This window comes from Mustelus asterias, chromosome 14 (genome assembly GCF_964213995.1).
Source record: "Mustelus asterias chromosome 14, sMusAst1.hap1.1, whole genome shotgun sequence".
Taxonomy (NCBI): Eukaryota; Metazoa; Chordata; class Chondrichthyes; order Carcharhiniformes; family Triakidae; genus Mustelus; species Mustelus asterias.
The window spans coordinates 83,653,702-83,680,249 of NC_135814.1; the positions used below are offsets into that span (position 1 = coordinate 83,653,702).

At 44.5% G+C, this 26,548-nt stretch overlaps 2 protein-coding genes across 2 annotated transcripts; both read left to right on the forward strand.

Annotated features, from left to right (window-relative positions):
- The first annotated feature begins 827 nt into the window (after positions 1–827).
- On the forward strand, positions 828–3,993 carry LOC144503810 (gamma-crystallin S-1-like). The gene is made up of 3 exons (XM_078228725.1): positions 828–848; positions 2,444–2,686; positions 3,718–3,993. Exons 1-3 carry the CDS (start codon positions 828–830, stop codon positions 3,991–3,993), a joined length of 540 nt encoding a protein of 179 aa, XP_078084851.1.
- A 1,774-nt stretch (positions 3,994–5,767) lies between these two features.
- On the forward strand, positions 5,768–25,790 carry LOC144503973 (gamma-crystallin S-1-like). The gene is made up of 5 exons (XM_078229126.1): positions 5,768–5,800; positions 9,062–9,202; positions 24,133–24,162; positions 24,255–24,497; positions 25,515–25,790. The coding sequence occupies exons 1-5, from the start codon at positions 5,768–5,770 to the stop codon at positions 25,788–25,790; spliced, it is 723 nt and encodes a 240-aa protein (XP_078085252.1).
- The last annotated feature ends 758 nt before the right edge of the window (positions 25,791–26,548 follow it).

Here is a 26,548-nt window from a genome sequence, read left to right on the forward strand (position 1 = left end):
AAACTGAAGGTCGATAAGTCCCCTGGGCCTGATGAAATATATCCGAGGATTCTTTGGAAGGCAAGGGATGAGATTGCAGAGCCTTTGGCTTTGATCTTTGGGTCCTCACTGTCCACGGGGATGGTGCCAGAGGACTGGAGAGTGGCGAATGTTGTTCCTCTGTTTAAGAAAGGGAATAGAAATGACCCTGGTAATTATAGGCCGGTTAGTCTTACTTCGGTGGTTGGTAAGTTGATGGAAAAGGTCCTTAGGGATGGGATTTACGACCATTTAGAATGATGCGGATTAATCCTGGATAGTCAGCACAGATTCGTGAAGGGCAAGTCATGCCTCACAAATTTGATAGAATTTTTTGAGGAGGTAACTAAGTGTGTTGATGAAGGTAGGGCAGTTGATGTCATATACATGGATTTTAGTAAGTCGTTTGATAAGGTCCCCGATGGTCGGCTTATGATGAAAGTAAGGAGGTGTGGGATAGAGGGAAAGTTGGCCGATTGGATAGGTAACTGGCTATCTGATCGAAGACAGAGGGTGGTGGTGGATGGAAAATTTTCGGCCTGGAGGCAGGTTGCTAACAGAGTGCCACAGGGATCAGTGCTTGGTCCTCTGCTATTTGTGATTTTTATTAATGACTTAGAGGAGGGGGCTGAAGGGTGGATCAGTAAATTTTGCTGATGACACCAAGATTGGTGGAATAGTGGATGAGGTGGAGGGCTGTTGTAGACTGCAACGGGACATAGATAGGATGCAAAGCTGGGCTGAAAAATGGCAGATGGAGTTTAACCCTGATAAATGTGAGGTGATTCATTTTGGTAGGACAAATTTAAATGTGGATTACAGGGTCAAAGGTAGGGTTCTGAAGACTGTGGAGGAACAGAGAGATCTTGGAGTCCATATCCACAGATCTCTGAAGGTTGCCACTTGATGCGCGATTAAATCACTCGGGAGGCTGGATCGTATCCGGGAAATAAAGGCTTTTATTAGTAACAAGAATGGAGCATACTGCTTAACAATACAATCCCAGACTAAAGGGTCACCAGGCATGCAGTGACCTTTATACTCCTACAGGTAGGCGGAGCCAACCGGAGTGTACCACAGAACAATACCAACAGATAGAACACCCCAACCCTAACCCCAACAGTGACAACAGTAACATATGTACAAGTACCCATAGTGCTAACCATCTATGGTTCAGTACCCATAGTGCTAACCATCTATGGTCCACCACACCACTCAAGTGGATAGAGCTGTGAAGAAGGCCTATAGTGTGTTAGCTTTTATTAACAGGGGGTTGGAGTTTAAGAGCCATGGGGCTATGCTGCAACTGTACAGGACCTTGGTGAGACCACATTTGGAATATTGTGTGCAGTTCTGGTCACCTCGCAAAAAGAAGGATGTGGAAGCACTGGAAAGAATGCAAAGGAGATTTACCAGGTTGCTGCCTGGTTTGGAGGGTAGGTCTTATGAGGAAAGGTTGAGGGAGCTAGGGCTGTTCTCTCTGGAGCGGAGGAGGTTGAGCGGAGACTTGATAGAGGTTTATAAAATGATGAAGGGGATAGATAGAGTGAACGTTCAAAGACTATTTCCTTGGGTGGATGGAGCTATTACAAGGGGGCATAACTATAGGGTTCATGGTGGGAGATATAGGAAGGATGTCCGAGGTAGGTTCTTTACTCAGAGAGTGGTTGGGGTGTGGAATGGACTGCCTGCAGTGATAGTGGAGTCAGACACTTTAGGAACATTTAAGCGGTTATTGGATAGGCACATGGAGCACACCAGGATGATAGTGAGTGGGATAGCTTGATCTTGGTTTCAGATAAAGCTCGGCACAACATCGTGGGCCGAAGGGCCTGTTCTGTGCTGTACTGTTCTATGTTCTATGTAATCTCGAATCAAAACACACTGGCAATTATGCATCAGCCATTATGCAGAGTGTTGTAAATAAAGCAACTTGTTCTGGATATGTACATCTGCATCTTAACCAGTTTTGGAGTTGACATCAGCATTGATACTGAACTATTGGAAACATACCTGGTTCAATGTGTGATGCCAACTGTTCAGAGTTTCACAGTATCAGGAACACAATGGATTGAATGTATTGTTGCATTCTTCACACAACAATTAAAATGAGGTGGACCCAAAACACATTCAATGATACATAGGTGTGTTTTTCTTTAGTGTATGTGACATGTGTTTGACTGCTTTTGTGCTGAGTTCAAACTATTGCAATCATTAAAATAACAAAAGTACAGCCCAGGGAGGCAATTCTGTCGAACGTATAAATACCAAGCTGTGTGAAGCGGTGAAACATTCAGTTAGTCAGCTAACTCTGAGCTCAAAATGGGAAAGGCAAGGATAAATCACAGTTAGGAATTGAATTTGAATTTTTCATGAAGCATTGCCTATTTGGCAAGTTATTAACTTACCTTGTCTTTTACCACAGATCATCTTTTACGAGGACAGGAACTTCCAGGGTCGGCACTATGAGTGCAGCACTGACTGTGCTGACCTGCACTCATACTTCAGTCGCTGTAACTCCATCCGTGTCATGAGTGACTGGTGGGTGGTGTATGAGAGACCCAATTACATGGGATACCAGTATGTTCTGAGCAGGGGAGATTATCCTGACTACCAGCGCTGGATGGGATTCAATGACAATATCAGGTCTTGTCGCACCTACCCACACGTAAGTTATCTTTGATGATATGTCTTTTCTAACCAAACTGTGACTTAGAAAATGATCAGTGAGCTCAATGTTTGAGTTTGTGCACATCAGCTCTGAAGAGATATCAGCTGTTTTCACAGGTCTGATTTTAACTTTGGCCAGTGCTGGTTAACAGGTAGTGGATTGTCTGCCTGTCACACATCCAGCCTGGTTTACCAATCCACTCACATGTCTTAAAGACACTGCCAGAGGTTAGTAACAGCCCTTGTAATTTCCCCTTGTAATAGGGGAATTTCACAGTAACTTCATTGCAGTGTTAATGTAAGCCTTACTTGTGACTAATAAATAAATTTTAACTTTAACTTTAATTTTGGAGCTGCTGTTAAGTTTTACGAGTTGATCCTTAAGCCATTAGTTGTGCAAATCAGGAAATTATGTCTGGGTGTCATGTCAGCAGCCTATTGCAAAATACAAGAATATCTGGGATGTAATTGGATGCATTTATTTGTAATTCATCAAAAAACTGAAAGCGATATTATTGCATTGACATTGTCAAAAGTAATAAGGTCACCTCCAGATAGAGTAAGTCCTGAATGGCAGCAGTTTGCTGGCAGACATATGTGTAATCACTCCATCCATTTTACTGTAATTGTTTAATACATTATAGAAAAGAGAAAGCTTCTCCCACACAGAGAAACAGAAAAATAATCTGCTCACAATAGGAACCAGAAACAGAGTCAGATTTTTACTGATATTGATAAAGCTCTGTCTGTGTGCACCAACTAACATCAGTCCCATTGCACTCTTACACACACTTCACTGATTAACTGTTTAAATTTAAATTTACAAAATGACCTTTATTAGATCAACTTATTGGTAACAAGTCTCAAACATTATCAACCTATTGAATCAATGAGAATAAATTATCTCAGCATTGATCTCATTGTTGTTATCTGAGCTCCATTATATTTCTCCCTTTGCAATGTTTCTCTTTTTCTACACATATGTACATTTATAGTTTCATCGTCAATATAATCCTATTTCTATTCCAGAACCGAGGTGGAAACTACAGAATGAGGATTTACGAGAGGCCTGACTTTGGGGGACAGATGATGGAATTCATGGAAGACTGTCCCTCTGTCTACGATCGTTTCCGTTACCGTGACATTCACTCCTCCCATGTGATGGACGGTTACTGGATCTTCTATGAACATCCCAACTACAGAGGCCGACAGTACTTCATGAGACCCGGTGAATACAGGAGATACAGCGACTGGGGCGGCTACAACTCAACTATTGGATCTTTCAGACGCATGAGGGATTTCTAGTTTTTCATTTAAAAATATGATCTTATTTTATTTAATCAATTGTTAACATAATAAATACCCTCAATTATACTGTCATCTTGTTGAAATCACTTATTTTTAGGTCTAGCTATGACCCAGGCCAGAGACTCCAAGGTGATTTGTGAAGTTAGCCTCAACCCTCAGTGTTACATTTGACTCTGGCATTGGTCAGCATAAGGTGTTTCACACCGTGTATGATTCAAGTGACCAATTAGGAAACTTTTACCAAAACAAAATTTATTTATGGATGCAGTTAGAATGTAACAAAAATAATTAACACAACTTTTACCAATTACAAGATTTAAACATGACACAGTGTATTTCGTAACAGCTAGCTATCTCTGTTGTTCCAATTTAAATCGCTACCCCATAGAGATACACCCTTCTTCAGAATTAGCACAAAAAACAAGTATGCTCAGGTGATCCACGATATTCAGCTTTCTAACACTTCTGAACAGAAGTCCAGGCAGCAATTTTCAGAGAAGTATATATCCTCAAAACAGCAAACTTTTTGTGTGAAAAGCCCAGCTTCCCTGTCACATGACCATACCTAACAATCATCCCAATGACGCCCCACTTGGCAAAATCCCAGGGGAAAACAGCAGGACGGCCTTAATTCAGATCAAACCAACATTCTAGCCATCAGAAACAATTAGGCTGCTTCAACAACAATACAGCATGCCGGTAGAACCATGGGTGGGATTTTCTGGCCATGCTCACACCAAGACCAGAAATTCCTGCCAGAGCTCAACAGACTTTTGCATGGCCCCTATTATTCCTGTGGTGGGTGGAATGGGAAAATTCCACTCTATGGCTCCAAGTGCATAAAAAACTGTTGTAACAGATCCTGCACAACAATATTGCTCAGATATGTTTCTTAAAGGCACAATATCATCACAATCCTCATAGAAACAGTTCAAAACACTGCAACTTATCTGGTCGGCACATCGAGAAAATTTCACCACAATGACCTCAGTTTTGTGATTATCATTAAAGTGAGGAAATCAAGAAGCTGGAAATGCATAGATCGATCCTGTCAGAGAAGCTGGAAAGGTGCCTATCCCCTGCTAATCTCACTGAAATTAGTGCAGTCTGCAGGAGACCATCTCATTTCTTTGGGAACTGCAGGCATCTTTTTGCGAGTAAACACATCGTCAATAAGGAATACCTCCAGCTTTCCTGAGGCTGCTGACCTTCAGTTCACCCGGCCTAATAGTCTCCTCTGTTCGATCAGGGCATTTGTAGACCAGAAAAGCAGGAAGTGACAACCTTTAGTCCCCACCCACGATACCTTCCCCTGTGGAGTTCCCTGAGTAAGAGTTTTAACAACACCAGGTTAAAGTCCAGCAGGTTTATTTGGTAGCAAATACCATCAGCTTTCGGAGCGCTGTCCCTTCGTCAGATGGAGTGGAAATGTGCACATTTCCACTCCATCTGACGAACGGGCAGCGCTCCGAAAGCTGATGGTATTTGCTACCAAATAAACCTGTTGGACTTTAACCTGGTGCTGTTAAAACTCTTACTGTGTTCACCCCAGTCCAACGCCAGCATCTCCACATCATGCGTTCCCTGAGCACAGGAGTGATTTAGGCCAATTTGGAGGAACAGGAGACAGTCCCTGAAGAGAGAGAGAACCATTCACAATATCAGCTAATGTGTGAGGCAAGAAGGGAAGTTGCAGAGTTAGCAATTTAGTAGATGTAGTTTCAGTGAATTAGGAGATGTTTCTCCAGGGCAAAATGTGTTTGGAAAGGGCATGAGGAACATGAGAGAGATGCAAGGGAATGATGTAAGATTTGGACTAGGGCAGGGGAAATATTCAGAGGATGTTTGGCCCGATGGACTCGAGGAAGTGGGGCAGAGAATACTCCAAGCGAATGTGGTTCATTAAACTGAAAACACATTCAGAAACAAGTCACATGACAAAGCATCTCAAGCAATCTTGCTAGAAAAAGACATTATTAGTTTATATCCATCTATTTCCTACATTACGACATGATTTGAGGCTTTAGTTTACCTGAGTGGAATGGATACAACAAAGGCTATGGGTCCTGACAACATCTCGAATATGAGGCCAACAACTGTGCTCCAGAACTAGCCATGTCCATAGCCACGCCATTCCAGTAAAAAATTGGCATCTGTCTGACAATGTGGAAAATTGCCCAGCTCTATCCTGTTCACAAAAATGCTGGACAACTCCCATTTGGTCAATGACCACCCCATTAATTTCAATCATCGGCAAATGGTTGAAGGTTAGTGTTATCAAGCAACACATTCGCTGCAGTAAAGGTAAAGTCACCATCATCCCAGCTGACTACATGATGCTCTCCCGTTCAAGGGGCAGAGCTGACTCTTGGTGATTTAACCTGAAAATCACCACACCTCAGGTGAGGGATAGGGTTGAGAAGGCAGGACCTTTCTGCATACCCAGCTAACCGGCTCACCATTGCTCAGGTTGGGTTTTTGCCAGGACTAAAAGCTCCAGGCCTTCCTATAGCATTACCCTTCACATAGGTTGCCAGCAAAGGCCACATCCCATGTTAAATAAAAGTGAAAACAAATGTAAGAATAGGTTCTGTGAATAAAAGTTATTAGTCATATTATCCAGCTTTAAACTTCCAGTACTTAATTTAGCATAACAAACCAAAGGGCAGGAGTCGACTCAAATTCATTTAAACAAACTTTCATTTATTCAACACTGTAGGTATCAAACTCATAAACTTTTACAATAGCTGAAACACTTTAACTGAACATTAACTGTTAACTGAACATAAATTCTTAACTGAAACTCTAAATCGTTAACTTTACCTTTTAACTGAAAATGGATACGACCCCTGTTTGTGAGCAAGCTGGCCAGGCTGCTTTCAGTGTAGAATCCTCCACGTGCTTCCTTTGTCTTCTCTGAAGATCTTCCTCCAGGGCACACTTGTGATGGTTGGTCTAGAGTCGTCACTGCAGACAAAGGCTGGGATTTTAAGACCTTGCTTGGATGAGGCTTGTAAAATCCCACCTGAGGCCAATGGAAAATCCTGTTCTATGAGCCCCTCCCGCCCCAGACTCGGAAAAATTCCGGCCAAAGCCACAAACACATCTCTTTGTACTAAACTTCTCACATTCTTCCAGAACGTTCTCTGGCACCCAGCCAATTATATCACTGATCACAATGTTTGATTATAGCCAATAGAGTTGTTCAAAAACAACTCCCAAATGTTTATACCAAGCTGCATGTAAACTACATAGTCTCACTGTATGTGGTCACAATAGGCCCGATTTTACCATCAAGTTGCGCCTGTTTCTGGGCGCAAAAACTTGGTAAAGTCAGGCGTGAGGCGAGTAGCATGATCCGTGCCCGCCTCTGCGCCCGTTTCCCCTTTACCAATGGCTGAAAACGGCCACCGTCTGGATGCGCCCGAAATGGGTGCGATCTCAATTTAAATGCATTTACATGCATTTAAAATGACTTAATGGGCTGCACGCTCAAACATACTGGCACTTCCCCCTTTACCACCAGGTTTGCCTGTCTAGATTCGGCAGGGAACAGACATGGTCCACAAAGGTCTGATTCGGGTGTTCCAGCTTCTGAGGAGGTACGTTCAGAGCTTCCGGCTGCTCTCTGACTCAGATCGATGGTGGCGGGGGGGTGGGGTCAGATTGCTCTCTGGTCCGGGGGGGGGGGGGGGGGGGGGGGGGAGGGAGGCGGGTGAGATTGCTTTCTGGTGGGGGGGAGGGAGGCATGTCAGATGGCCCTCTGGTGGGGGGGGCGAGGGGGCAGGTGCGGGGGGGTCCACTGCCACTCTGCGTGCGATTGGTGGGGGGAACTGGGGGTCTGCTGCCACTCTACGTGCAATCAGTGAGGGGGCGAGGGGGTCCGCTGCCACTCTGCATGCGATCGGTGGTGGGGGGGCAGGGAGCCGCGATCGGTCTGGGTAACGGGGTGTGGGGGGATAAGGGGGGTCAGTTATGTTGTGGGGTGGGGCAATATCTGTGGGGGCTAGGGGGAAGCATTATCTGGCCTGGGAGCGACGTGGCAGGGGAGCGTTTTTCTATTTTTTTTGAAGGCTCTAATTGGAGCTGCATTATTTCGAGCGTGTTAAGCCCCGCCCACAGGCTTGCCAACGCGATTCAGAATCGCTGATTTATTTTTCATGCAGAGTGCGTATAGGAGCACCGGAGAATAGGTCTAAAAGTCGGATTTGAAACACTCCAAATTTAAGTCCGCCCAGCACTTAGAATCAAAATGGTAAAATTGGGCCCAACATGTCTAGCATCGTCCAAACAACTATCCTTATTTAGCCAACAGAGGAAGTGTCAGGCTACAGCTCACAGGCCAGGTCATGACTCACTGAAACCTTCTAACCTGCATCTGTGTTTAATTATAACTTGACCAAAGTTCCCAGCATGCTTGACTCTCATTGTCACAATTGCTCTTACAACCAATATTGCCATTACTGTTGCTGTAATTGGTGTTGTAGTGCACCCGCCCCCAGCCACAATCAGATATTTTCTGATCAATTGGATATGATGGATATTCTTGATTCTAATGTCTGATGAGTAATAAATGACACAGACCTGTTTAAGGAGGGTAAGTGAACTATGCCAGTGTTATAGGATAGGGCACATACCAGTCTCATTGAATGTTGAGCATTCATGAGGTCACGCAATCAATGTCAAACGCTCTTGCATGCTTCCTTCTTCTTTGTCCCTGACAGTTGCTCTGATTCTATCCTCAGAACACCACACAACACTGCTCCCAGTCTGACTCTGGCCTCGCATGTGGCTCGGATTCTCCAGTCCCGCTGCGGTGAATGGAGATTTGGCTGAGCACCAAACTCTGTGTTCTCAGTAATGGTATATGTGAGAATGGAGAATTCTGGCATTATCTTTCCAATGCTTATCTTTTCCTTGCCGAATGTGTTTAAATGATTAGAAATGGTTTTATATTAGAACCTATGTAATAAAAGTGAAGTGACTTAAATGGAAACAATTTCTAATTTGCATTCTTGGTGTTTAAAATTGTGGTATTCATGTGATTTCTTCCATTCCTGTACAGGTCTGTAGCAAACCATCCTCATTATATCAAAAGATTTATCTTTTTGGCTTTGCGGACGTAAATAAAAACATTGCCCTCGTACCTGCTGAGTCTTTCATCACAGATGTCTGTGAGATGGATTTCAAAGGGTTCATTTCACTGGTAAATGCAAACAATGCATTTTAAATCGCTCTGGATTACTTTCCCAACAGTTGCATGGTAGTTTGCCAAAATTTTAACTGCCAAGAAGTGGTTCAGATGGGGCCGAAAAGTTTTTAAAATTTATTTATTAGTGTCACGTTTCTTTGATTCCATTTCTGTCTGCAATTTCTTTATTTAAACATTGTCCCTTATCTCTTTATCTGTTGATTGATTTGATATTTTGACATTTTCATGAAAAAGTTGAAATCTATGGGAAGGAGAACAGGATTGTTCCTGAAGGGAAAATGCTGGAAAATCTCAGCAGGTCTGGCAGCATCTGTGAGGAAGGGGCTTGAGACTCTGAAAGCTCGTGCTGCCAAATAAACCTGTTGGACTTTAACCTGGTGTTGTGAGACTTCTTACTGAGCATCTGTGAAGACAGGGAAGAGCTGACGTTTCGAGTACAGATGACCCTTTGTCAAAGCTAAAAGGCATAGAAAGTGGGAGATATTTATACCATAGGTGAGGGAATGAAAAATGAGTCATAGCCACAGAAACAAGGGGAAAGGCTGCTAATGGCAGTCCATAGAGAGAATAGAAGGTGTGAATGGCCAAACGAAGTTGAAATCAGAGGGCAAGTTGTGACAGATGAAGATGTGGGGGGGAGATGGGTGGGAGAGAGGTAAAATTGAGAAAAAGGGGGAAAGGGAAAGCACAAGGGGAGAAAGGTTGAGGAAAGGGGTGATACAATAGGGGGAAAGAGTGGGGGGGAAGAAAAATAAAGAAAGGCAATAACAAAATAAAAGGTAGAGAACAATTAAAAATGAAATGAAATGAAAACAAAGGGGTTGAGGTGGGGTAGAGCTAATCATCTGAAGTTGTTGAATTCAGTGTTTAGACCGGAAGGCTGTAGCGTGACTCACCAGAAGAACAAAGAAGAAAGAACAAAGAAAATCACAGCACAGGAACAGGCCCTTCGGCCCTCCACCGACCATGCTGCCTGACTTAACTAAAACCCCCTACCCTTCCGGGGACCATATCCCTCTATCCCCAGCCTATTTATATATTTGTCCAGCTGCCCCTTAAAAGTCACTACCTCCTCCGGTAGTGAGTTCCAGACACCCCCCACCCTCTGTGTAAAAATGTGCCTCATACATTTCTTTTAAACCTTGTCACTCGCACCTTAAACTTATGCCCTCTAGTAATTGACTCTTCCACCCTGGGAAAAAGCTTCTGACTATCCACTCTGTCCATGCCCCTCATAATCTTGTAGACTTCTATCAGGTCGCCCCTCAACCTCCGTTGTTCCGGTGGGAACAAACCAAGTTTCTCCAACCTCTCCTCATAGCTAATGCCCTCCATACCAGACAGCATCCTGGTAAATCTTTTCTGTACCCTCTCCAAAGCCTCCACATCCTTCTGGTAGTGTGGCGACCAGAATTGAACATTATATGCCAAGTGCGGCCAAACTAAGGTTCTATAAAGCTGCAACACGACTTGCCAACTTTTAAACTCAATGCCCTGGCCGATGAAGGCAAGCATGCCGTATACCTTTTTGACTACCACGTGCGTTGCCACTTTCAGTGACCTATGTACCTGTATACCGAGATCCCGCTGCCTATCAATACTCTTAAGGGTTCTGCCATTTACTGCATATTTCCTTATATTCCCTTATATTTCCTTATCTTTATTAGACCTTCCAGAATGCATTACCTCACATTTGTCCAGATTACACTCCATCGGCCTTCTCTCCGCCCAAGTCTCCAACTGATCTATATCCTGCTGTATCCTCTGATGGTCCTCATCACGATCCGCAAATCCACCAACCTTTGTGTCATCAGCAAACTTACTAATCAAACCAGTTCCATTTTCCTCCAAATCATTTATATATATTACAAACAGCAAAGGTCCCAGCACTGATCCCTGAGGAACACCACTTGTCACAGCCCTCCATTCAGAAACGCACCCTTCCATTGTCTTCTATGATTGAGCCAGTTCTGTATCCATCTTGCCAGCTCACCTCTGATCCCATGCGACTTAACCTTCTATACCAGTCTGCCGTGAGGGACCTTGTCAAAGGCCTTACTGAAGTCCATGTAGACAACATCAACTGCCCGACCCTCATCAACCATCTTTGTCACTTCCTCAAGAAACTCCCCTTCATTCGCCTCTCGCTCATATGTTCATTTACCTCCAAGCGGGAATAAATCCTGTCTCGAAGAATCCTCTCCAATAATTTCTCTACCACTGATGTAAGGCTCACTGGCCTGTAATTACCTGGATTATCCTTGCTACCCTCCTTAAACAAAGGAAAAACATTTGCTATTCTCCAGTCCTCTGGGACCTGCCCTGTAACCAATGATGACACAAAGATTTCTCTCAAGGTCCCAGCAATTCCCTCCCTTGCCTCTCTCAGTATTCCAGAGTATATCCCATTAGGCCCTGGGGCCTTGTCGACCTTAATGTTTCTCAAGAACATATATGTATAAAAAGCCTTGACATTTTCCTTAATCCTGCTGGCCAATGACTTTTCATGACCCCTTGTAGCCCTCCTTACTCCTTGCTTAATTATCTTTCTACTTTCCTTGTATTCCACACTTGCTTCATGTGTTCTCAGCCTCCTAGCCTTGACAAATGCTTCCGTTTTCTCTTTGACTAGGCTCACAATATCTCTCATTATCCATGGTTCATGAAACTTGCCATATTTATCCTTCATCCTTACAGGAATGTGCTAGTCCTGAATTCCTATCAACTTACACTTGAAAGCCTCCCATATGCCAGATGTTGATTTGCCCTCAAACATCTGCCCCAATCTACATTCTTCAGTTCCTGCCTAATATTGTTGTAACTAGCCTTCCCCCAATTTAGCACCTTCACTTGAGGACTACACTTATCTTTATCCATCAGTACCTTGAAGCTTATTGAATTGTGGTCACTGTTTCCAAACTGCCCCCCTACTGAAACGTTAACCTGGCCGGGTTCATTCCCCAATACCAGGTCCAGTACGGACCCTTTCCTGTTGGACTATCTATATACTGCTTCAAGAAGTCCTCTTGGGTGCTCCTTACAAACTCTGCCCCATTCATGCCTCTAGCACTAAGTGAGATCCAGTCAATATAAGGGAAGTTAAAATCTTTGACCACAGCAACCCTGTTACTTTTACACCTTGCCAAAATCTGCCTACATATCTGTTCCTCTATCTGCCGCTGGTTGTTGGACGGCCTATAGTAAACCCCCAACATTGTGACTACACCCTTCCTATTCCTGAGCTCCACCCATATTGCCTCGCTGTATGAGCCCTCCACGGTGTCCTCCCGCAGTACAGCTATGATATTCTTTTTAACTAGTAGTGCAACTCCCCCACCCTTTTTACATCCCCCTCTATCCCGCCTGAAACAACTGTATCCTAGAACATTAAGCTGCCAATCCTGTCCTTCCTTCAAACAAGTCTCTGTAATAACAATAACATCATAATTCCAAGTACTAATACAAGCTCTAAAGTCATCTGCCTTACCCGTTACGCTTCTCACATTGAAACAAATGCACTTCAGTCCACCAGACCCTCTTTGATTAGCAACCACACCCTGCCTGCTCTTTCTTTGAGTTTTACTGGCCCTACTCTCTGGTTCCCTTCAGTTAATTTACCTTCACTTTGGTTCCCACCCCACCCTGCCAAACTAGTTTAAATCCACCCGTGTGCCTCAAGCAAACCTCCCGGCCAGAATATTTATCCCCTTCCAGTTTAGATGCAACCCATCCTTCTTGTCAGGTTCCACCTGCCCCGGAAGAGATCCCAATGGTCCAGATATCTGAAACTCTCCCTCCTACACCAGCTGTTTAGCCACACGTTGAGCTGTATTATCTTCCTATTTCTTGCCTCACTGGCACGTGGCACAGGGAGCAATGCTAAGATTACAACCCTAGAGGACCTGCTTTTTAACTTTCTACTTAACTCCCTAAACTGCTACTACAGGACCTCATCACTCTTCCTACTCATGTCATTAGTACTAATATGTACCACAACCACTGGCTGTTCCCACTCTCCCTTCAGAATGCTTTCTGCCCATTCAGGGATATTCTGGACCCTGGCACCAGGGAGGTAACATACCATCCTCGAGACTCTTTCACATCCACAGAAGCACCTCTCTGCACCCCTAATTATAGAGTCCCCTATAACTATTGTTCTAGTGCTCTTTGTCCCTCCCTGCTTGACCACAGAGCCAGCCATGGTGCCACTGCTCTGGCTGCTGTTGTCATCCCCTGATAGGCCAGATGAGATGAGCTGTTGTTCCTCCAGTTTGCGTTGAGCTTCACTGGAACACTGCAGCAGGTCAAGGACAGACATGTGGGCATGGGAGCAGGATCGTGTGTTAAAATGGCAAGCAACCGGAATGTCAGGGTCCTGATTATGCACAGACCGAAGGTGCTCAGCAAAGCGATCACCCAGTCTACATTTGGTCTCTCTGATATAGAGGAGGCCACATTGGGCCGCCAGATGAAGACACTCGACATCTCTACCACAATTCGGTTACGTTACTTTAGCGATGGAAAGGGATAGGTATATACCGAAGGGCAGGAGTTATAGCTGGGGAAAAGGAAATTATGATGCGATTAGGCGAGATTTAGGATGCATAGGTTGGGGAAGGAAACTGCAGGGGATGGGCACAATTGTAATGTGGAGCTTGTTCAAGGAACAGCTACTGCGTGTCCTCGATAAGTATGTACCTGTCAGGCAGGGAGGAAATGGTTGAGCGAGGGAACCGTGGTTTACTAAAGAAGTTGAATCTCTTGTGAGGAGGAAGAAGGAGACGTATGTAAAGATGAGACGTGAAGGCTCAGTTAGGGCGCTTGAGAGTTACAAGTTAGCCAGGAAGGACCTAAAGAGAGAGCTAAGAAGAGCCAGGAGGGGACATGAGAAGTCTTTGGCAGGTAGGATCAAGGAAAACCCTAAAGCTTTCTATTGGTATGTCAGGAGTAAAAGAATGACGAGGGTAAGATTAGGGCCAATCAAGGACAGTAGTGGGAAGTTGTGCGTGGAGTCTGAAGAGATAGGAGAGGCGCTAAATGAATATTTTCCTATTCACACAGGAAAAAGACAATGTTGTCGAGGAGAATACTGAGATACAGGCTATTGGACTAGACGGGATTGAGGTTAATAAGGAGGAGGTGTTAGCAATTATGGAAAGTGTGAAACTAGATAAGTCCCCTGGGCTGGATGGGATTTATCCTAGGATTCTCTGGGAGGCTAGGGAGGAGATTGCAGAGCCTTTGGCTTTGATCGTTATGTCGTCATTGTCTACAGGAATAGGGCCAGAAGACTGGAGAATAGCAAATGTTGTCCCCTTGTTCAAGAAGGGGAGTAGAGACAACCCCGATAATTATAGACCAGTGAGCCTTACTTCTGTTGTGGGCAAAGTTTTGGAAAGGATTATAAGAGATAGGATTCATAATCATCTGGAAAGGAATAATTTGATTAGGGATAGTCAACATGGTTTTGTGAAGGGTAGGTCGTGCCTCACAAACCTTATTGAGTTCTTTGAGAAGGTGACCAAAGAGGTGGATGAGGGTAAAGCGGTTGATGTGGTGTATATGGATTTCAGTAAAGCGTTTGATAAGGTTCCCCACGGTAAGCTATTGCAGAAAATACGAACACATGGGATTGAGGGTGATTTCGCGGTTTGGATCAGGAATTGGCTAGCTGTAAGAAGACAGAGGGTGTTGGTTGATGGGAAATGTTCATCCTGGAGTTCAGTTACTAGTGGTGTACCGCAAGGATCTGTTTTGGGACCACTGCTGTTCGTCATTTTTATAAATGACCTGGATGAGGGCGTAGAAGGATGGGTTAGTAAATTTGTGGATGACACTAAAGTCAGTGGAGTTGTGGACAGTGTGGAAGGATGTTGCAGGTTACAGAGGGACATAGATAAGCTGCAGAGCTGGGCTGAGAGGTGGCAAATGGAGTTTAATGCGGCAAAGTGTGAGGTGATTCACTTTGGAAGGCGTAACAGGAATACAGAGTACTGGACTAATGGTAAGATACTTGGTAGTGTGGGTGAGCAGAGAGATCTCGGTGTCCATGTGCATAGATCCCTGAAAGTTGGCACTCAGGTTGATAGGGTTGTTAAGAAGGCGTACAGTGTGTTAGCTTTTATTGGTAGAAGGATTGAGCCAGGAGGTCATGTTGCAGCTGTACAAAACTCTGGTGCGGCCGCACTTGGAATATTGTGTACAGTTCTGATCACCGCATTATAGGAAGGAGGTGGAAGCATTGGAAAGGGTGCAGAGGAGATTTACCAGGATGTTGCCTGGTATGGTGGGAAGGTCTTATGAGGAAAGGCTGAGGGACTTGAGGTTGTTTTCGTTAGAGGGAAGGTTAAGAAGTGACTTAATAGAGGCATACAAGATGATCAGAGGATTGGATAGGGTGGACAGTGAGAACCTTTTTCCTCGGATGGTGATAGTTTTAAATTGAGGATTGATAGATATAGGACAGATGTCAGAGGTAGGTTCTTCACTCAGAGAGTAGTAAGGGCGTGGAATGCCCTGCCTGCAGCAGTAGTGGACTCGTCAACATTAAGGGCATTTAAATGGCTATTGGATAAACATATGGATGATATTGGAATAGTGTAGGTTAGAAGGGCTTTAGATTGGTTTCACTGGTCGGCGCAACATCGAGGGCCGAAGGGCCTGTACTGCGCTGTAATGCTCTCTGTTCTATCTCTCTCCAGCAGCACCTTCTTACTCTCTTCCAAAGCTGTCCCTGTCCCCAGTTTCATTTCGTCCTTTGTCGCATGAGACACCCTAACAAGAAACTTTTCCTGTTTCTTGCAGACGTTAAGGAACGCAAGCTTCAACAACTCATCAACAGCACTGCCCATCCTTGACCCTCCACCAGTCTGAATCTCTTGAACCCCATCTCTTCTCCCCCCAGCCCTTGCCGCGTGTTCACCATATCCTCCAACCTTCCCCTCTCTGAAGCTGAGCGTGCTGCTCTCAGCAAAGGACTCAGTTTTCGACCCTTACGTCCCCAATGAACACCCGCTCGACATGATGTTGAACTCTTCTTCCGTCGCCTTCGTCTCCGTGCCAACTTCTTTGGGCAAGAGTCCTCCCACCGTTCCACAGATTCTTTCTCATGCCTCCAATATTCTGCCTCCAATTGGACACCCCTGCCGGGACAATTACCTGCCCTCGATCTTTTCATTGGGAACTGTCGACGGGACACTGGCCGTCTCAATTTTTCTGCCCCCCTCACCCATTCCAACCTCTCTCTTTCCGAACTTTCTGCTCTTCGCTCCCTCAGGTCCAACCCTGACACTGTCATCAAACCTGCCGACAAAGGGGGTGCTGTTGTCATCTCGTCCACTGACTCGCAGAGGCTGAACGCCAACCCTCAGATACTTCCTCCCACCTCGCTCTGGACCATGACCACACCATGAACATCAAGCCATTATCTCCAACACCATCTCCGATCTCATTTCCTCCGGATGCCTTCCCCCCACCCCCAGACAGCCCGCTTCTACCTACTTCCCAAAATCCAGAAAAAGGACTGTCCTGTTAGGCCCATTGTGTCAGCATGCTCCTGCCCCACTGAACTTATTTCCTCTTACCTTGGCCCCACTTCACTCCCTGGACTATTCCCTCCCCACCTATATCCAGGATTCCTCTGATGCTCTGCGTCATATTAACAGCTTCCAGTTTGCAGGCCCTAATCGCCTCCTATTCACCATGGATGTGCAATCTCTCTACACTCCATCCCACACCAGGACGGCCTGAGAGCTCTTCGCTTCTTTCTTGAAAAGAGGCCTGAACAATTCCCATCCACCACCACTCTCCTCCGCCTGGCTGAACTCGTTCTATCTCTCAACACATTTTCCTTTAACTCATCCCACTTTCTCCAAATCAAAGGAGTAGCAATGGGTATCCGCATGGGTCCGAGCTACGCTTGTCTTTTTATGGGGTATGTGGGACATTCCTTGTTCCAGGCCTACCTGGAACCCTTTGCACAACTCCTTTACCAGCATCGATGACTATTTTGATGCCACTTCATGCTCTCGTCTGGACCTGGTCCATCTCAGACACTTCCCTTCCATCCTTGAGTTTCCTGCCTCCATTTCCAGCAATACACTATCTACCAATATCCATTCCAAGCCCATTGATTCCCACAGCTATCTGGGCTACACGTCTTTGCACCCTACATCCTCTACGGACTCCATCCCTTTCTCTCAGCTCCTTTACCTCCATCGCATTTGTTCCGATGATGCCACTTTCCAAAGCTTCTAATCATAGAAAGTCATAGAAACCTGACAGTACAGAAAGAGGCCATTCGGCCCATCGAGTCTGCACCGACCACAATCCCACCCAGGCCCTATCCCCATATCCCGACATATTTTACCCACTGATCCCTCTAACCTACGCATCTCAGGACACTAAAGGGCAATTTTTCAGCAAGGCCAATCAACCTAACCCGTACATCTTTGGACTGTGGGAGGAAACCGGAGCACCCGGAGGAAACCCACGCAGACACGAGGAGAATGTGCAAACTCCACACAGACAGTGACCCAAGCCGGGAATCAAACCCAGGTCCCCGGAGCTGTGAAGCAGCAGTGCTAACCACTGTGCTACCGTGCCGCCCATTGTGTGCTCGTTCTTCCTCAACCATGGTTTCCCACCTACAGTTGTTGACAGGGCCCTCAACAGCGTGCGGTCCATCTCCTGTGCCACGACCCTCACCCCTTCCCCTCCCTCCCAGAACAAATTGTTCTCACATTTCACCCTACCAGCCTCCACATGCAAAGCATAATCCTCCGCTATTTTCGCCAACTCCAACATGATGCCACCACCAAACACATCGTCCATTCACTCCCTCTGTCAGCATTCCACAGAGACTCTCCCTCCGGGATAACCTAGTCCACTCCTCCACTGCACCCACACCTTTCCTGTCATTCATCGCACCTTCCCATGCAATTTCAGAAGGTGTAACACCTGCCGCTTTACCTCTTCTATGCTCACCATCCAAGGTCCAAAACACTCATTCCAGGTTAAGCAGTGTTTCACTTGAACCTCTTTCAATTTGATCTAGAACATAGAACATAGAACAGTACAGCACAGAACAGGCCCTTCGGCCCACGATGTTGTGCCGAGCTTTATCTGAAACCAAGATCAAGCTATCCCACTCCCTATCATCCTGGTGTGCTCCATGTGCCTATCCAATAACCGCTTAAATGTTCCTAAAGTGTCTGACTCCACTATCACTGCAGGCAGTCCATTCCACACCCCAACCACTCTCTGCGTAAAGAGCCTACCTCTGATATCCTTCCTGTATCTCCCACCACGAACCCTATAGTTATGCCCCCTTGTAATAGCTCCATCCACCCAAGGAAATAGTCTTTGAACGTTCACTCTATCTATCCCCTTCATCATTTTATACACCTCTATTAAGTCTCCCCTCAGCCTACTCCGCTCCAGAGAGAACAGCCCTAGCTCCCTCAACCTTTCCTCCTAAGACCTACCCTCCAAACCAGGCAGCATCCTGGTAAATCTCCTCTGCACTCTTTCCAGCACTTCCACATCCTTCTTATAGTGAGGTGACCAGAACTGCACACAATATTCCAAATGTGGTCTCACCAAGGTCCTGTACAGTTGCAGCATAACCCCACAGCTCTTAAACTCCAACCCCCTGTTAATAAAAGCTAACACACTATAGGCCTTCTTCACAGCTCTATCCACTTGAGTAGCAACCTTTAGAGATCTGTGGATATGAACCCCAAGATCTCTCTGTTCCTCCACAGTCTTCAGAACCCTACCTTTGACCCTGTAATCCACATTTAAATTAGTCCTACCAAAATGAATCACCTCACATTTATCAGGGTTAAACTCCATTTGCCATTTTTCAGCCCAGCTTTGCATCCTATCTATGTCTCTTTGCAGCCTACAACAGCCCTCCACCTCATCCATGACTCCACCAATCTTGGTGTCATCAGCAAATTTACTGATCCACCCTTCAGCCCCCTCCTCTAAGTCATTAATAAAAATCACAAAGAGCAGAGGACCAAGCACCGATCCCTTGTGGTACCTTGTCAAAGGCCGTGCTGAAGTCCATGCAGACATCAACTGCACTGTCCTCATCTACCTTCTTGGTTACCCCTTCAAAAAATTCAATTCAATTTGTGAGACATGATTTTCCACTCACAAAGCCATGCTGACTGTCCCTAATCAGTCCTTGTATCTCTAAATGCCTGTAGATCCTGTCTCTCAAAATACCTTCCAACAATTTACCCACCACAGATGTGAGGCTCACTGGCCTGTAGTTCCCAGGCTTTTCCCTGCAGCCCTTTTTAAACAAAGGCACAACATTTGCCACTCTCCAATCTTCAGGCACCTCACCCATGACTATCAATGATTCAAAAATCGCGGCTCGGACACCCACAATTTCCTCCCTAGCCTCCCACAACGTCCTGAGGTATACTTCATCAAGTCCCGGGGATTTATCTACCTTGATGCGCTTTAAGACTTCCAGCACCTCCTTCTCTGTAATCTGTACACTCCTCAAGACATCATTATTTATTTCCCCAAGTTCCCTAACATCCATGCTTTTCTCAACAGTAAATACTGATGAGAAATATTCATTTAGGATCTCACCCATCTCTTGTGGATCCGCACATAAATGACCGTGTTAATCCTTAAGAGGCCCTACTCTCTCCCTTGTTACTCTTTTGCCCTTTATGTATTTAACATCGAACATACATAGAACAGTACAGCACAGTACAGGCCCTTCGGCCCTCGATGTTGTGCCGAGCTTTGTCCGAAACCAAGATCAAGCTATCCCACTCTCTATCATTCTGCTGTGCTCCATGTGCCTATCCAATAACTGCTTGAAAGTTCCTAAAGTGTCCGACTCCACTATCACAGCAGGCAGTCCATTCCACACCCCAACCACTCTCTGAGTAAAGAACCTACCTCGGACATCCCTCCTGTATCTCCCACCATGAACCTTATAGTTATGCCCCTAGTAACAGCTACATCCACCCGAGGAAACAGTCTCTGAACGTTCACTCTACCTATCCCCATATCATCTTATAAACCTCGATTAAGTTGCCTCTCAACCTCCTCCGCTCAAAAGAGAAAAGCCCTTGCTCCCTCAACCTTTCCTCATACGACCTACCCTCCAAACCAGGCAGCATCCTGGTAAATCTCCTTTGCACTCTCGCCAATGCTTCCACATCCTTCTTATAGTGAGTTGACCAGAAGTGCACACAATATTCCAAATGTGGTCTCACCAAGGTCCTGTACAGTTGCAGCAAAACCCCACGGCTCTTCAACTCAAAGCCCTGTTAATAAAAGCTAACACACTATAGGCCTTCTTCATGGCTCTATCCACTTGAGTGGCAACCTTCAGAGATCTGTGGATATGAACCCCAAGATCTCTCTGTTCCTGCACATTCCTCAGAACCCTACTGTTGATCCTGTAATCTGCATTCAAATTTGTCCCATCAAAATGAATCACCTCACACTTATCAGGGTTAAACGTCATCTGCCATTTTTCGGCCCAGCTCTGCATCCTATCAATGTCTCTTTGCAGCCTACAACAGCCCTCCACCTCATCCACTACTCCACCAATCTTGGTGTCATCAGCAAATTTACTGACCCACCCTTCAGCCCCCTCCTCCAAGTCATTGATAAAAATCACAATAGCAGAGGACCCAGCACTGATCCCTGTGGTTCCCATTGATAACTGTTCTCCAGTCTGAAAATTTTCCATCCACCACCACCCTCTGTCTTCTATGAGATATGATGTGGAGATGCCGGCGTTGGACTGGGGTAAACACAGTAAGAGTTTTAACAACACCAGGTTAAAGTCCAACAGGTTTATTTGGTAGCAAATGCCATTAGCTTTCAGAGCGCTGCTCCTTCGTCAGATGGAGTGGAAATCTGATTTCCACTCCATCTGACGAAGGAGCAGCACTCCGAAAGCTAATGGCATTTGCTACCAAATAAACCTGTTGGACTTTAACTTGGTGTTGTTAAAACTCTTTCTATGATATAGCCAGTTACTTATCCAATCAGCCAACTTTCCCTCTAACCCACACCTCCTTACTTTCTTCATGAGCCAACCATGGGGGACCTTATCAAACGCCTTACTAAAATCCATGTATATGACTTCAACTGCTCTACCTTCATCAACACACGTAGTTACCTCCTCAAAACATTCGATCAAATTTGTGACGCAAGACTTACCCTTCACGAATCCGTGTTGACTATCCCGGTTTAAGCTGCATCTTTCCAAATGGTCATAAATCCTATCCCTCAGGACCTTTTCCATTAACTTACCGACCACCGAAGTGAGACTAACTGGCCTATAATTACCAGGGTCATTCCTATTTCCTTTCTTGAACAGAGGAACAACATTCACCATTCTCCAGTCCTCTGGCACTATCCCCATGGACAGTGAGGACCCAAAGATCAAACCCATAGGCTCTGCAATCTTATCCCTTGCCTCCCAAAGAATCCTAGGATATATCTCGTCTGGCCCAGGGGACTTATCGACCCTCAGGTTTTTCAAAATTGCTAATACATTTTCCCTCAGAACATCTACCTCCTCCAGCCTATCAGCCTGTATCACACTCTCATCCTCAAAAACATGGCCCCTCTCCTTGGTGAACACTGAAGAAAAGTATTCATTCATCGCCTCTCCTATCTCTTCTGACTCCATGCACAAGTTCCCACTACTATCCTTGACCAGCCCTAACCTCACCCTGGTCATTCTTTTATTTCTCACAAAAGAGTAAAAAGCCTTGGGGTTTTCCTTGATCCGACCCGCCAAGGACTTCGCATGCCCCTCCTGGCTCTCCTAAGCCCTTTTTTTCAGCTCATTCCTTGCTACCTTGTAACCCTCAATCGACCCAACTGAACCTTGTTTTCTCATCCTTACATATGCTTCCTTTTTCTTCTTGACAAGACATTCAACCTCTTTTGTGAACCATGGTTCCCTCACTCGGCCATTTCCTCCCTGCCTGACAGGGACATATCTATCAAGGACACGCAGTATTTGTTCTTTGAACAAGCTCCACTTTTCATTTGTGCCTTTCCCTGACAGTTTCTGTTCCCATCTTATGGTCCCTAATTCTTGCCTAATCACATCATAATTACCCCTCCCCCAATGATAAACCTTGCCCTGCCTTATGGCCCTATCCCTCTCCATTGCAATAATGAAAGACACCGAATTGTGGTCACTATCTCCAAAGTGCTCTCACACAACCAAATCTAACACTTGGCCCGGTTCATTTTCCAGTACCAAATCCAATGTGGCCCCACCTCTTGTTGGCCTATCCACATATTGTGTCAGGAAACCCTCCTGCACACACTGTACAAAAACTGCCCCATCCGAACTATTCGACCTATAAAGGTTCCAATCAATATTTGGAAAGTTAAAGTCACCCATGACAACTACCCTGTGACCTCCACACCTATCCATAATCTGCTTTGCAATTTCTTCCTCCACATCTCTATTACTATTTGGGGGCCTATAGAAAACCCCCAACAACGTGACCGCTCCTTTTCTATTTCTAACTTCAGCCCAGTAGGCAGATCCCCCTCAAACTGCCTTTCTGCAGCCGTTAAACTATCCTTGATTAATAATGCTACTCCTCCACCTCTTTTACCACCTTCTATCCTCTTACTGAAACATCTATACCCCGGAACTTCCAGCAACCATTCCTGTCCCTGTTCTAACCATGTCTCTGTGATGGCCACAACATCGTATTGGTAGAAGCTCTTTGGATTCTCCTTTGCCTTAACTGCCAAAACAATTTTGTGTGCCCTTTTTGCCCTCCTGATTTCTCTCTTAACTCTACTCCTACACCCCCTATACTCTTCAAGAGATTCATTTGATCCCAGCTGTCTATGCATGTCATGTGCCTCTTTCTTCTTCTTGACCAGGGCTTCAATGTCGCGAGTCATCCAGGGTTCCCGACTTTTGCCAGTCTTGTCCTTCACTCTCAGAGGAATGTGTTTACCCTGAACCCTGGTTAACTCACTTTTGAAAGCAAGCCACTTACCAGATGTCCCTTTGCCTTCCCACAGACTCCCCCAATTAACTTTTGAAAGTTCCTGCCTGATACCATCAAAATTGGCCTTGCCCCAATTTAGAATTTTAACTTATGTAATATGTAAGAGTTCTGGTTTTGGGTCATGATGTCTTCCCTATTGTTAAAGTGAAGTACTCCTGTTTGATATGTGAGACAGCTCTGGTATGTGTCCCTGTTGGCTTTTGACCTGTGGTAATCTCAGAGAACCAGCTTTTTAGCTGTATTAATTTCAAATGTCCGATTTTATGTCGGAGCTATAATCTCAGGCCTTGTCCATTTGACCACAGTAAAAACTTGTTAAAATATGAACATGAATATCAACTGTAACCAATGTTAACAAAAAACATCACTCAATGCTGCAGCCATAATATCATCATACAATTAATTGCAATGCTAAAAGTTTTAAGACCTTTGAGAACAATCTTGAATCAAAACACACTGCCAATTATGCATCAGCCATTATGCGGAGTGCTGTAAATAAAGCAACTTGTTCTGGATATGTACATCTGCATCTTAACCAGTTTTGGAGTTGACATCAGCATTGATACTGAACTATTGGAAACATACCTGGTTCAATGTGTAATGCCAACTGTTCAGAGTTGCACAGTGTCAGGAACACAATGGATTGAATGTATCGTATTCTTCACACAAGAATTAAAATGAGATGGAAGCAAAACACATTCTATGATACATAGGTGTGTTAAAGTGGTTTCCTTTCGTGTATGTGACATGTGTTTTGCTGCTTCTGTGCTGAGTTGAAATTATTGCAATCATTAAAATAACAAAAGTACAGCCCAGGGTGGCAATTCTGTCCAACATATAAATACCAAGCTGTGTGAAGCGGTGAAACATTCAGCCAGTTAGTCAACTAACTCTGAGCTCAAAATGGGAAAGGCAAGGATAAATCAGAGTTTATGAATTGAATTTTAATTTTAATTAAGCATTGCCTATTTTAAGGTATTAACTTACCTGGTCTTTTTCCACAGATCACCTTCTACGAGGACAGGAACTTCCAGGGTCGGCACTATGAGTGCAGCACTGACTGTGCTGACCTGTCCCCTTACTTCAGTCGCTGTAACTCCATCCGTGTCATGAGTGACTGGTGGGTGGTGTATGAGAGACCCAATTACATGGGATACCAGTATGTTCTGAGCAGGGGAGATTATCCTGACTACCAGCGCTGGATGGGATTCAATGACAACATCAGGTCATGTCGCTCCTACCCATACGTAAGTTACCTTAGATAATATGTCTTTTCTATCCAAACTGTGACTTAGAAATGATCAGCCTGCTCAATGTGGTGCACATCAGTACTGAAGAGAAATCAGCTGTTTTCATAGGTCTGATTTTAACTTTGGCCAGTGCTGGTTAACAGGTAGTGGATTGTCTACCTGTCACACACCCAGCCTGGTTTACCAATCCACTCACATATCTTAAAGTCACTGCCAGAGGTTAGTAAGAGTCCTTGTAATTTCTCCTTGTAATAGGGGAATTTCACAGTAACTTCATTGCAGTGTTAATGTAAGCCTTACTTGTGACTAATAAATAAACTTTAACTTTAATTTTAATTTTGGAGCTGCTGTTAAGTTTTACAAGTTGATCCTTAAGCCATTAGTTATGCAAATCAGGAAATTATGTCTGGGTGTCATGTCAGCAGCCTATTGCAAAATACAAGAATATCTGGGATGTAATTGGATGCATTTATTTGTAATTAATCCACAAACTGAAAGTGATATTATTGCACTGACATTGTCGAAAGTAATAAGGTCACCTACAGATAGAGTAAGTCCTGAATGGCAGCAGTTTGCTGACAGACATATGTGTAATCACTCCATCCATTTTACTGTAATTGTTTAATACATTATAGAAAAGAGAAAGTTTCTCCCACACAGAGAAACAGAAAAATAATCTGCTCACAATAGGAACCAGAAACAGAGTCAGATTTTTACTGATATTGATAAAGCTCTGTCTGTGTGCACCAACTAACATCAGTCCCATTGCACTCTTACACACACTTCACTGATTAACTGTTTAAATTTAAGTTTACAAAATATCCTTTATTAGATCAACTTATTGGTAACAAGTCTCAAACATTATCAACCTATTGAATCAATGAGAATAAATTATCTCAGCTTTGCTCTCATTGTTGTTATCTGAGCTCCATTATATTTCTCCCTTTGCAATGTTTCGCTTTTTCTACACATATGTACATTTATATCGTCAATATAATCCTATTTCTATTCCAGTACCGAGGTGGAAACTACAGAATGCGGATTTACGAGAGGCCTGACTTTGGGGGACAGATGATGGAATTCATGGATGACTGTCCCTCTGTCTACGATCGTTTCCGTTACCGTGACATTAACTCCTGCCAAGTGATGGACGGTTACTGGATCTTCTATGAACATCCCAACTACAGAGGCCGACAGTACTTCATGAGACCCGGTGAATACAGGAGATACAATGATTGGGGCGGCTACAACTCAACTATCGGATCTTTCAGACGCATGAGAGATTTCTAGTTTTTCATTTAAAAGTATGATCTTATTTTATTGAATCAATTACCAACGTAATAAATACCCTCAATTATACTGTCATCTTGCTGAAATCCCTTATTTGTAGTCTTGCTCTGACCCAGGCCAGAAACTCCAAGGTGTTTTGTGAAGTTAACCTGGACCCAAAGTGTTATATTTGACTTTGGCATTGGTGAGCATAAGGTGCTTCACACCGTGTATGATTCAAGTGACCCATTAGGAAACTTTTACCAAAACAAAGTTTATTTATGGATGTAGTTAGAATGTAACAAAAATAATTAGCATAACCTTTACCAATTACAAGACTTAAACATGACACAGTATATTTCTTAACAACTAGCTATCTCTGTTGTATCTTGATTTAATTTAAATCGCTACTCCATAGAGATAGACCCTTTTTCAGGATTCGGACAAAACCAAGTATGCTCATGTGATGCAGGATTTTCAGCTTTTTAACACTTCTGGACAGAGGTCCAGGCAGCAATTTTCAGAGAAGTGTATATCCTCAAAGCAGCAAAACCTCAGTGAAGCAAGCCCACCCTCTGGCAGTTCTCAGTCTCCAGACTCCGGAGACAGAAAAGGATACCTCTCCCTTTGCCGCTTCCCATGCAACAACTCTCATACAGCAGAATCTCCAAATAAGAGACTTATTACCTGGCAGATTCCAGTCACCAACTTCGAAGAGGGGGAAATAGAGACACTGCTCTCTCAACTCTAAAAATAGCTTCTATGCTTGAATATTCTGT